Genomic DNA, 11,733 nt, shown 5'->3' with positions numbered 1-11,733 from the left:
ACGCAGGTTGTATTCTCTACAGTCTAGGAGGTTCCATTTGCATCAACACCTAGTCTTCTTCCAGCCCTGGTGTATAGTTGCTCGTTCACCCTCCTGTCTCTTCCACTGGGATGTAGGGTCCTGGGGGCCAGGGCCTGTATCTGGGTCACCTCAGTTTCCTAGAACCCAGCAGGCGCTGGCCCAGAAGACAGGCTCTGCTGCTGTTTGTTGAATGACTGTTCGTGAACAAATGACGTGTTAGGTCATGGGGAGAGAGTGGAAGATTGGAGAGGGGAGGATGGAAGGATGGTGAGAAGCAGAACAGTGGCCCTGTCCGGGTTTTTATTAATTCCAGGAGTGGTGCTGAGGTGGTTATTAACAAGGATAATTATTTGGGATTTGTATCATGGACTCTGTGTGAAGTGATTTCCAGTCAATAATTAATGCTCACCCCCCATCTTCCCTCCCCACAAAATTAGGTCAACCTCCTCCCAGGAAAGGCAGTGGGGCCCCTGCAGGCCGCCTTATCCGACTGAGCGCAGGCCAGGGTGAGGCTCAATGCGTCACCTCCCCACGCCCCAAACAGGGGGCAGGGGTGTGCAGAGGAGGGAAGCTGGACAGTAAAGCGGGTGCCCTCATAATCCGTCCAATCAGATCCGACTGATGAAGTCAGTCAATGGCAGGCCTCTAGTGCCCCATCACTTAAATTCATTCATCAGATTTGTAATAAGTGCCTGCCGCATGCCAGGCATGACGCTGGGCACACGGGGAACCCAAAGACAAACGAGACCCATTATTGACCCCCTCATGGTCTAGCAGAAGGGGAGCAGAAGCACCATGCCCGGGGAGTGAGGGCAGCTCCGGACACATCTGTGGAGAGGCCGACCCTGAGCCAGGCCCCGCAGCATGCGAGGAGCCTGCTGGACAGAAGGACCGGAGTGTGGGGCTCTGTGCCAGGTGACTGGTCAGGGAGGTCCGTGGGCACATTTCTAAGCAGACAGAGCCCTTGATCCACTCCAGGCCTCAAACTGGAAGGGGCCATCCTGGAGGCCGGGGCAGAGGCAGGAGGGAGCACAGAGGGCCGGGCAGGAGCTGGAGAAGAGGCTGGATCCAAAAGGCTCAGGGGAGGCAGATCAGCACGGTCCCAGCCTGGCTCGCTCCACTGGCAGCTCCCAAGGGTCCAGCCTTTGTTGCTCAATTAATTACATTTCCTTGTTCTCCAGGATATTGAAATTCTGAAAGGCTCCTGAAAATCTGCCTGGCCGGCTTCCCCAATGGCAGCCCCGTCCCTCCTCCCCTCACACCTCCCTCAGCCCAGCTGGGTTTCCAGCTCACTCCACGATCCTCCTCCTCCCTAGGGCCTGTGGAGTCCCAGGGCCACAGAGCCAAGGCATAATTAGCTAATTAGGGACTTAGAACAAGTTCATCCCATCCCTGCCAGTGAAAAGGGGCCACAGGATTCAGGAGTTACAGAGGAGCCCAAGAGACCCCGGCTAATCCTCCTTTCATGCCCACGATCAAGTAATTAGCCAGGACAGGTCGCAGGGTTACACTCTGCCCTCAGCTCCCCTGGCACCGGGCCCAGGAGATGGAGGTGGGAGAGGAGAGGGGGCGAGAGAGACACAGAAAGACAGAGAAAGTGAAGCCAAGAGAGACAGAAATGGAGGCAGAGAACAGAGATAAAGGGAACAAGAGACAGAGAGAGACAAAGTAAGAAGAGGACAGAAAGGGGGAGGGGAATGGATTGAGGGATGGACAGATGGACAGACGGACAGATATGCAGGGGAGAGAGAGAGAGACTGCCTTCAAGTTACTACCTACCTCACGCCATCTTTTCTACCCCATCTCCCTCAATCTTCCCCCAGCCAAACCCTCCTCCTCCAGGCAGCCTTCCCTGATCCTTACCCAGAGTTAGTCTGAAGCCCTCCCCCGTTTCCTCCTGCATGGCTCTCACTCACCCCCTCTCAGGATGGGCTTATCTGCCTCTGCTTCCATAATGCAACCCTTTCAGCTTTCAGCCTGGGTCAGCAGCATTGATGGGGGCAGGCTGCAGGTGACCCCATGAGTGTGGTTGAGGCCCTGCTCCCCCGCACAGGAAGGGGAATAAGACCCCAGAGTCCCCAGGACGTCTGATGTAGCCCCCACCGCAGTGAGCACACAGAACACAGACCCAGGAGAGGATATCCAGGTCCCAGTTCCAGCTGGCTGGCCTTGAGGCAAAGGTTGGCTTCTCTGGACCCCAGAGGCCTCGCCTACAGAAGGAGACAGTGGTTCCTGTCCAGCCGCCACTCAGGAATACGTTGGGGCCAGGACACCTCTGACAGTAGAGCCCCTAAAGTCAGAGGCTTCCAACACCCACCCACCCAATGCAAATCCTTATCCCCCATCCCCAGCCCCCGCTCACAGGCCCCACCACCTGACTCCAGCCTAGCTCAGTAGCTTTACCTGAACCGGCAGCTCCAGCCGGATGACTCCCCACCACGTCCCCACTCCCCACCTCTGCACACACTCCACCCCCCACAAAGCCCTCTTCTACTCTCTGCCATAAGAGAGCTGTGACCGTTGTGCTGCTCGGGGGCAGTTCCAAGTCCCCTTCCCAAGGCAGGAGGTGTTCCGTGCTGGTGTGGCCCTCTGCACCCAGCCAGCCAGACCCACTTCCAGTTTCTGGAAAGCCCAGCTTCTGGGTCACCTCCAGGCCCTTGCACATGTGTGGCCATCTTTCTCCTCCTTTTTTCAGATCTCAGCTCAGTGGTCACCTCTGCTGGTCCCCAGGCCAGGCTGGTGCACCTGCCACAGCCCGTCCTCCCTCCATCATGGCACTCACCATGCCATGTGGCCTTCGTCAGTTCATGGCTCTGTCCTGCATGCATGCGAGGCCCATGGGGGAGCCCCGTGTTCTCCAATCCAGCCCTGGGCCCAGCCCAGTGCAGCCCCGTGGGGGGACGACAGCTTGAACCAACGCTGGAGCAAGGGATGAGCAGATGGTCCCCTCAACAAGTTCTTAATGAGGGCCTGCTATGTGCCAGGCACTGTTCTAGGCCCTAGGGATACAGCAGTTTCAATAAGCGATACAGAGTCCCCTGTCCTCATGAAGCGTAGATTCTAGGTAGGAGCAGGGAGAGATGGGCAGTAAACAAGAAGCACAATACATACGTAAATGTCCTTGTTTGTTGGGTCATAAATGCTACAAAAACAAAAAGGGTGGGGTAAAGGGGCAGGAGTGCCAGGGGGCTGGGATCAGGAGATGCCGGCTAATGCTGAGCTGGGACAGGAAGGAGCTAAGGGTGGGGACAGTCTCTAGACAACACTGGAAGTTGGAAACTTGGTGGGGACAGATGACAGGTGGGCAGACGAATGGAGCTGCTCACCCTTTCCTCCCTGATGGGCCGGGGACCCCCAGACAAGAGCCTCGGCTCAAAGGGAACCTGGGCAGCAGCCAGGCAGGGACGGCCCCCTGGTGGCAGTGGGAACACCTGGGAGGAGGTGGCAGGAGGAAGGGGATGTGCTTCCTGAGCAGTATCTCCCCTCAAGGTTTGGGGTGCTCTCTGCAGACAGGAGCTGTCAGGCCAGATTAGCTCAGCCACTCTGCTAGGCCAGCTCAAGTAGAAATCTCCAGACATGTGCCAGCCTCTGCCAGGGGCACAGCCTGTGGCCCAAAGGAGGGGAGTCAGGGCAATGGAGGTGCCGAGGCTGTGGCCTGGCCACCAGGGTCCACTCTCTCTGGCCTGGCCAGGTCAGTGGAGGGCACCGAGTGGCCGGGAGAAGCTGTCTGCTGCTCCTGCCATTGCCAATGCCAACTAATCAGGGGCACAGTGGGTGCCAGTGAGGCCGGGCCAGGCAGCAGATGGCCAGGCCACCAAGGTCACAGCTGCTGGATCCAGCCCAGCCAGGGAGGGGCCTGTGGGCTGATGGGGGCCTTGGCACCCACTCCTCAGATAGAAAACAAACCCCAGCCAAGGAGCACCTGCCTCCTCCATCCCAGGATAGGCCTCACGTCCTAGGGGGTTGGCCTGGCCCCTGTCCCACTGAGGTCCCCCCACCCACAGGGACCCAAACAACTCCTTATCCTTCAAGTGTCCTGTCTCATACATACACACACACACACACACACACACACACACACACACACACACCCGTGAAGCCTCCACAAAGGACATGTTGGTGTCCTTTCCCCTGGCCCTGCTCCTGCATCAGAGCATCTGTCCCACTGGCCTGTAGCTCCTGGCTCCTGTGCCAGCCTGTGGGGAAGGGCTGTGTCTGAATCTTCTTGATCCCACAACTGGTCCAGGGCCTGGCCTGGTGGTCCCCAGGTGTTTGCTACTTTGGATACATGAATGAACAGATGAACCAAAGGATGAATGAACACACGGTGGCCCACCCCCCTGATCTGGTGCCCTGTCCAGGAATCACTCCCTCCTGATTTGCAGTACTTGACCCCGGGGGCTGCCTTCACCCCACCCCACCCCCAAGCATTTATCCTTCCAAAGTCTCCGCTGCTCTTTCCTGCTCCCAGGTCGCATCCTCGCCAGATGTTCTGGCCACATGTTCTACCCCCATCTCTTCCAGGAAGGTGGCAGCCTCCATCTCTTTTCCCCTCCTCCCCCCCTCCTGCCCTCTCTTCCTTCCCCATCGGGGCCACCAGGCTTTTGTCCCTCAGGGTGGCTTGGGAGACCCTTGCAGTTACCAAGGACAGACAGCCCTCAAGTCCAAGGTGTGTTCTACAAGGGGGGGTTAGCCCCCACAGCCTTCCTTCTGCTGTCCCCCAAGCCCCAAGTAAACACACACTCCCAGTGAAAATCCGGAGATTTCTGTGCCAATTCTATTTCAAGGAGTGTCTCCCAGACCCCATCCAATACAGGCCCCCCAAGGCCCTTCCAAGAAGGAATCCTGGGGCTTTCCTCATCCCTCCTCAGCACAGCTGGCCTGACCATGACCCCAGCTGGGCATACAGCTGGGCAGAAAAGGACCATGAGGGCAGGTGTGTGCTCTGCCCTGACCACTGTACTGTCCGGCCTCCTGCCCTGACTCGTGCCCCTGTCTGCAAAGGGACCAGCACCACAAGAGCTCTGCGCCCTGGACACTGACAGGCGTCTGGAAGTCTGAAGCAGACCAAACTGAGGGGGGCGATGGGAGAGAAGGGGGCTTGAGGCACCGTGTAGCCCCTGGGGCCTTTCTGACTCTAGCTGTGGGCAGGGGTATTTCCTAATGTCCTGCAGACAGGATGGGTGGCAGGGGTTAGATCTATGTGCTAAACGGAAGGGAGGGAGGTAGTGAAATGGTGCAGAAAGCTAAAAAGCTCTGGGGTCACATAAGCACAGGCTCAAATCCTAGCTCTGTCCCCAGCCAGCTGTGCGGCCTTGGGTGGGTTACTCAACCCGCCCACCTCAGTTTCCCCATCTGTTAAGGGGCATCACAATGGCACCAACATCCCACGGCTATTGTGAAGATGAAACGATACAGCCAGCCCACGTAAAGCACTGCGACAGGCTTGTCACAAGCACTTCATAAACTTTTGCCATTTATCATTATAATTAAGTCCCCAGAAGATGTGAACCACTCATCTCCCGCCTCTCCTGCCAGGCAGTCTCCTGCCCAGCCATACCGTTCCCAGGACAACACCTCCACTCCACCTTGGGATGCCCTCCCAGCCCTCTGTGCACTTGGTGATCGGCTTCCAAGACCAGCCCCTGAGCTGTCCCCGATGCCCCAGCCTCTACCCTCAACGCTCCCCAGCACTTTCCTCCGATAGTAGCACTGTTGATCTCCAACTGCACATGAGACTCTGCCCTGAGCTCTTTATGCACATGATGGCATGGCATCCTTACAAACCCATGAAAACTGGGTTACCCACTGCACTCCATAGGTGAGGAAATGGAGGCACAGAGAGGAGCAAGGCTTGCCCAGTGTTCCTCAGAGGTGAGTGGAGGCCCTGGGACTAGACCTGGGTCTGACAGCACAGAGCAAACCTCCAGCTCCTGGTTGTGCAGCTGGGAGCCTGACGGTGGCCTTCCCGCAGCACTGCCAGCATTTGCCCCCCACCCCCGGCCATGCATCCCGGCCTGGGAGCACCTTCTCCACCTCTGCATGATCCCCTGCCTGGAGGTGGTTATTGCCAAGTCAGGGGTTGTAAACCCAGGCAAGGCTCAGCACCCCAGAAGCTGCCTGGAGCTCCCCAGGGTCTGCCTCCCATCCCCTCCACAGCCTGAGCCGGGGAGCGACGGCCAGATGCAGATGTGGGCCAGCAGCTCAGACTCAGCTGGCTCTGGCCTGGACAGTGACTGCCCTAGTTTCTCACCAGAGATAAGAGCACTTTCGTATTTAAACGGCTCAGCCAATGGGCTTAGGGAAGCACTACAGAGGCTTAAGGGATGTGCAGAAGGGTCAGGCCTGGATTGGCTGGGGCCAGGAGGGGGCCCATTTAGAGATAATCCAGCCCCATCTTGCTGAGGCCCAGAAAGGAGCAGTGATTTATGAAAGATCACACAGCGAGGAACCAGAACGCAGCCTCCTCACTGGCGGCTCGGAGCTCCCTCCCTCCCTCTCCAGCCGTCTCCTATACGCTGTCTCCCTCCCTGTGTCCACCAGAGACTGAGTGGCCAGGACACGGACTCGCAAGGGTAGGGCCGAAGGACATGTTTCACAAGATAATGTGAAGAGCGCCATGACTTCCAGATCCCCCACCCATCCTGGACAAAGTTGAGAACTACACATCTAACCCAGTCCCTCCTTCTGCTTTGTGCAAGTGGGGAAACTGAGGCCCAGAGATGCCAAGGGACTTCCCAGGTCACACAGCAGTCTTACGGCAGAGCTGAGACCAGAACTTGACCCCCACTCGAGTCTCCTGGTTGATCATGTTGGGAGCAAGTGGGGAAACTGAGGCCCAGAGATGCCAAGGGACTTCCCAGGTCACACAGCAGTCTTATGGCAGAGCTGAGACCAGAACTTGACCCCCACTCGAGTCTCCTGGTTGATCATGTTGGGACTGTGCAGCCTTCACTGCATTTTCTAAACTGCAGGCAACCACCCCACTCCCCACAGCTTTGCAATTAATAACCCATAATTTGACTTTGCCTAGTACCAACTCTCTACCTTGCCACCTAGCGGCAAAACTGAATGCTACCAGCTACTGTTGAAAAGAAAGCACCCCAGGGCAGAAGCAGCTCTAGAGATAAATCGGAGCACTTGGAATGTTTCCAGGAAATTCATATTTAAAAGTGACAGCAACCAATCAAACCTTTCTAGGAAGCGCTTTTAAGAGCCCGTGCCCTCCAACCCCCAAGTCACTCATTCCCTGGTGACTCTGGGCAGGGACGTGGCACCTGGGAACAAAGCTGTTTCTCTTATAAAATGAGGGGCTGGACCATGGACTTAAAAGGCTCCAAGTGCTCTAACAACCCAGGGCTCCTGTTGATTAAATCGCTCATGAATAGGAATTTATCTTAAGGTCCCCTTTCAGGTGGAACGCTGCGTGGTCTCATATCTGGGGAGAGGAATACATTGGTTATAGTTTGGATCCGGGAGGGTTAGTGCTCCAGCAACTCCCTCAACTTTGGGTTCTGAGAGATTAGATTGTCAGCTGAGAGATGGAACCAGGCTCCAGAGCAGGAAATGGAAACGGACACTCCCCCAACTCGGGGCAACATGGGCCTCCCTGTGGAGGCCATTAGCAGGAAGGAGCCCCCTGAGAAAAGAGTCGGAACTCCTCTCTGGGTAATTGGAGCCTCCAGGAGCACAGGGAATGTTGGGCACAGGCTTGATTCCCAGCCCTTCTCCAGAGATCAGAGCAGGCTGGTGCTGGGAACAGGGGAGTGACCTCCACAGCTGACAAGCAGCTTAATGAGCTCCTCACACAGCAGGAGAAGGAGCAAGGGGGCCAGAGAAGGAGAGGCAGAGGTGCCCCCACACGCTCACCTGAGTGCACACACCACAGTATGTGCATGTGTGCACACACCTGCACATGTCAAGGGCTTAATAACCTCTGATGGATGGATGGATGGACAGGTGGAGAGGTGGATGAATAAACTGATGGGTGGGTGGCCTGATGGATGGACAGGTGGATGGATGGATGGATGGGTGGACAGGTGGATGGATGGGTGGCCTGATGGATGGACAGGTGGATGGATGGGTGGCCTGATGGATGGACAGGTGGATGGGCGGGTGGGTGCATGGGCAGATGAACGAGTAGGTGGATGGGTCTGTGGGGAGCAGGTGGGTGAGTGGGTGGGTGAAGAGCTCAAGTTCTAAGTCAACACAAATGAGGGAGTTGGGGTTCACCACCCCAGTGAAATGCTCCACGATGCCTTCCCTCAAACTAAGCAGCTTCTTTTCATACCCATGCCCACCATGAAAGCCTGGGAAGAATCCCACCCACCCCCCACCAAGAACTTTTTGTCCCTACAAAGCCAGACCCTCCAGCATGCAATGCAAGTTTTTGGGGACTCAGAGGTGTCAAGGCCACCCCCCAGCAACTTCAGGCCCAAATACTGGCCCCTGAGCTCCATGGGAGCAGGACCAGTCACCGTGGGATCCCTGTGCCCAGCATGGGCAGGACCTGGCCCTGGAAGGTGTTGGTCAGTCTCCTCCGAGCAAATGAATGGGGGCTGGCTGGGCATCCAGGGATGGGTGGGTGGGGTGAGGCCGACTCACTGGGCACGCGGTTGATGGCTTTGAGGGGCCTCAGGACACGCACGGTGCGAATGGCCGACAGGTTGATGTTCTGAAGGTCCAAGGAGTACTCGACCATCCTGCAGAGAAAGGTAGGAGAGTGAGGGATGGTGCAGGGGGACCAGTGGGGTCAGGGGCCGGGTAACAGTGGTCTCCGGCCGCCCAGCCCACCAACACCTGCCTGGAAGGGGCTAGTGAAAAAAAGGGTCAGAATCCTGGCTGTGCCTCTGACAGCATTTCCCCCGCCTCTGCCTCCTCCTCTGCAAACGGGGCTGAAGACAGCTCCCTCCTAGACCGTCGTGAGCACTCCACAGATGCAGGCCGGGCCCGCAGATGGAGTGGGCAGAGACGCCAGCCCCGTGCCCCATGCTCTTGCCCTCTAGGCCTGTCTGCCTGACCCATGACCCATGTCAGCCCGGCTTCCAGAGCAGCCCCTGAAATAGCGAGGAACATCTCCCCACCTGCCAGGCCATCTGATTAGGCCCATTCCTCAGAGGGGGAGAACTGAGGTGCTGCGGGACCCCCAGGCTGACCTCAGGTGGGGACTGAACATCACAGTCGCAGCAGCAGAATCCTGAAGCCCTTGCTGCAGGGAGAGGCCTGAGTGCAACCCCTTTCCTCAGGAGCCTACCAAGCCAGGGCCGAAGCCCTGATTCGCAGATGAGCAGACAAGGCTCAGAGAGGTGATGCTGCCTGCCCCGGGCCACCCAGCAAATAGGTAGAGGCTCCTGCCCAGAGTCACGCCAGGTCTGGTCCTCTCTTCCTGACCCCCTGACCTCCTTGTGCAGGCTCTTACCCCTCCCTCACCTCTGTCCACTGAAACCTTATTCATTCTTTAAGGCTCCGTGCAGAGCCCCTGGAGTCCTGGAAGTTTCTCCACACAGGAGTCCATGATGAACCAGCCCACTTTAAGTGCTATGGGCCTCGAATGACTCAGATCTGGCCCTGTCCTCAGGAGGACCCAGTCATGCAGGGGAGAGACTCAAAGGCAGATGACAACCCAGGAGCCCTCACCACTACCCCAGTTCTTTCCCTGAGGCCTCACCAAACAGGTCCACACCCCTCCACGCTCAACCAGCCCTGCAGATCTTTGGAGGAATTTTGCCTCTTCTAGGAAGTCTTCCCAGATCTCCCACAGGAGGCAGATCTCTGGGGCCCCTTCTGGGGTTCCCTGGGCTTTCACCAGATCTTCCCTGTTCGATGGCTACCTGGCTACCCGCCCCCCTTTCCCACTGAAAGACCCCAGAGGGTGGGACTGGGGCGTGCGCCAGGGCCTGGGGCCCCAGCCTGACCTCAGACGCCCACTCAGCAGACCTTCCCCCCACACCCCACACCCCGGGCTCCAGCACGGCTGCCAGCTCCACCTGTCACCACGTCAGCGTCAGCGGGAGATGAAGGCTTTTCCTACACGCTGCACAAACCTGTCCAATTGTTGTGAAGCCGCTGCCCCTCCCGCTGCTTGAACAGTAACTGAGTGAAAGCCTTTGCCTGAGATGCCTCCATCCACCCGCCCCCTAAGGCGCAGGCTCCTGTGCGGCCTGGCTCACTCTCACACACGCACCTGTGCACAACCATCAGTGTGCACACTCACTCCTTGGACACCTCGTACATGCACACTCCTACGAAGCCCAAATTCAGATGAGGGAGAGTGACCCCAATAGTAACAGAGACCTAGAACCAGAGGCACAGGCCTGGGGGACTGAGGAGGAGGGGGGGAAGGAGGGGTGCCAGGGCAGCAGCCAGGCAGACAGGAGGGGGAGGGCTGGGGTGAGGCCAGGCAGTGGGGAGGGCAGAGGGCGGCCTGAGGAGGGGAGCGGGGAGCGGGCCGCGTGAGGACTGTGCGTGGGTGAGCCGAACTGTCGTTTTCCTACTTTGTAGAAAGAGCTCTGCAGGCAGCGGAGTCGCCAGTGACGGAGGGGCTGTGGGGTGGCACACATGGCACGCAAGCAGGCGCGTGCACACACACACACACACACGCACGCACGCACACATACACACGCACGCACACACACACACGCATGCACACACACGCACACACGCTGACACGCACAGGCGCACGCACACACACATACACACACACACGCACACACACAGAGCCAGCCCCTCCCCACCACACCCCATCCCGGCGAACATGGTCCCTCTTCCTTCAGTCCTGTTCTCCGGATCCTGCCACAGGGGTGGGCCCCAGCCCCTGCCGAGACCGACCCCACCCCGAGGCTCGGCTGCTGCATTGCTGGGTGTGCTGGACGGGCGGTTCCCAGCCCACACCAGGCTGAAGCCACCCAGGGGCCCAGAGGGCACATCCGCCTGGCTCTGGTGGGTGCCAGTCCAGGACTTGTTCCCGTCCCATGACATCTCACAATAAAAATAGATGCTTGATAGATGGGTGGGTAGACAGAGAAAAGCAAGTGCTTCCTGAGGGCCTCCTGTGTGCCACTCCCTGTGGCAGCACGCTTGAGGGCCCCCACGCTCGAGTGTGGCCTGCTACTGTGACCCTGCCTCAGCCTGCCTCCATCCTACCCTGGACCAGGGCAGACCCGGCTACAAGCCACACCCAGGACTCACTCACTGTGGGAGCCCTCGGGACCACTCTTGCCTGGCCCTGACTCCCCGTCCCACACTGCCACCCGGGCTCCATCCTCCCTCCTCACAGAAACCCTGGGTCCACAGTCTGGGACTATTAAAGGAGGGTGCCAATGCCAGCCCCTGCCCCAGGATGGGTGGGGGATGAGAGTGCCACACATGGCTCAGGTCCCTTGGTGGGAAAACACGTTCTCTTGCATTTTGTGTTTCTCTAAAACAAGGGGCAGTGGGAAGAGACTGGCCCGGGGGCCTGAATGAGAGAGATTCAAGTTGTGACTGGATGGCACCGAGGCCCATGATTACCCAGTTAATAAACTTCAGGGTCCAAACACCTCCCAGACCCCGACCTTGCCATCGCAGGCCAATCAGACTCACATAACTTTGGCTACAGGTTTGGGCCACCTCTGCCATCACCCGATCTCTGAGGGAAACTGAAGCAGCCACTGCCTCCCAAAGACTCCCAAAGATTCCCAGTCTGAGCAGGTCCACATGGGACAGACCTGGAGC

The 11,733-nt window shown here is 58.1% G+C and overlaps 1 protein-coding gene across 1 annotated transcript in view; it reads right to left on the bottom strand.

The window, feature by feature from the left end:
• The window catches only part of CACNA1I (calcium channel, voltage-dependent, T type, alpha 1I subunit), a 108,893-nt gene that overhangs the window by 61,242 nt on the left and 35,918 nt on the right, over positions 1–11,733 (bottom strand). The window contains exon 4 of the mRNA XM_008586693.1: positions 8,626–8,723. Coding sequence (XP_008584915.1) covers positions 8,626–8,723 — 98 coding nt within the window. The remainder of the gene's footprint in view (positions 1–8,625; positions 8,724–11,733) is intronic.

The sequence above is a fragment of the Galeopterus variegatus genome, unplaced genomic scaffold, assembly GCF_000696425.1.
Source record: "Galeopterus variegatus unplaced genomic scaffold, G_variegatus-3.0.2 Scaffold4082, whole genome shotgun sequence".
NCBI lineage: Eukaryota > Metazoa > Chordata > Mammalia > Dermoptera > Cynocephalidae > Galeopterus > Galeopterus variegatus.
The sequence above is the reverse complement of the archived record's forward strand: the minus strand, read 5'-3'. Positions and strand labels throughout refer to the sequence as shown.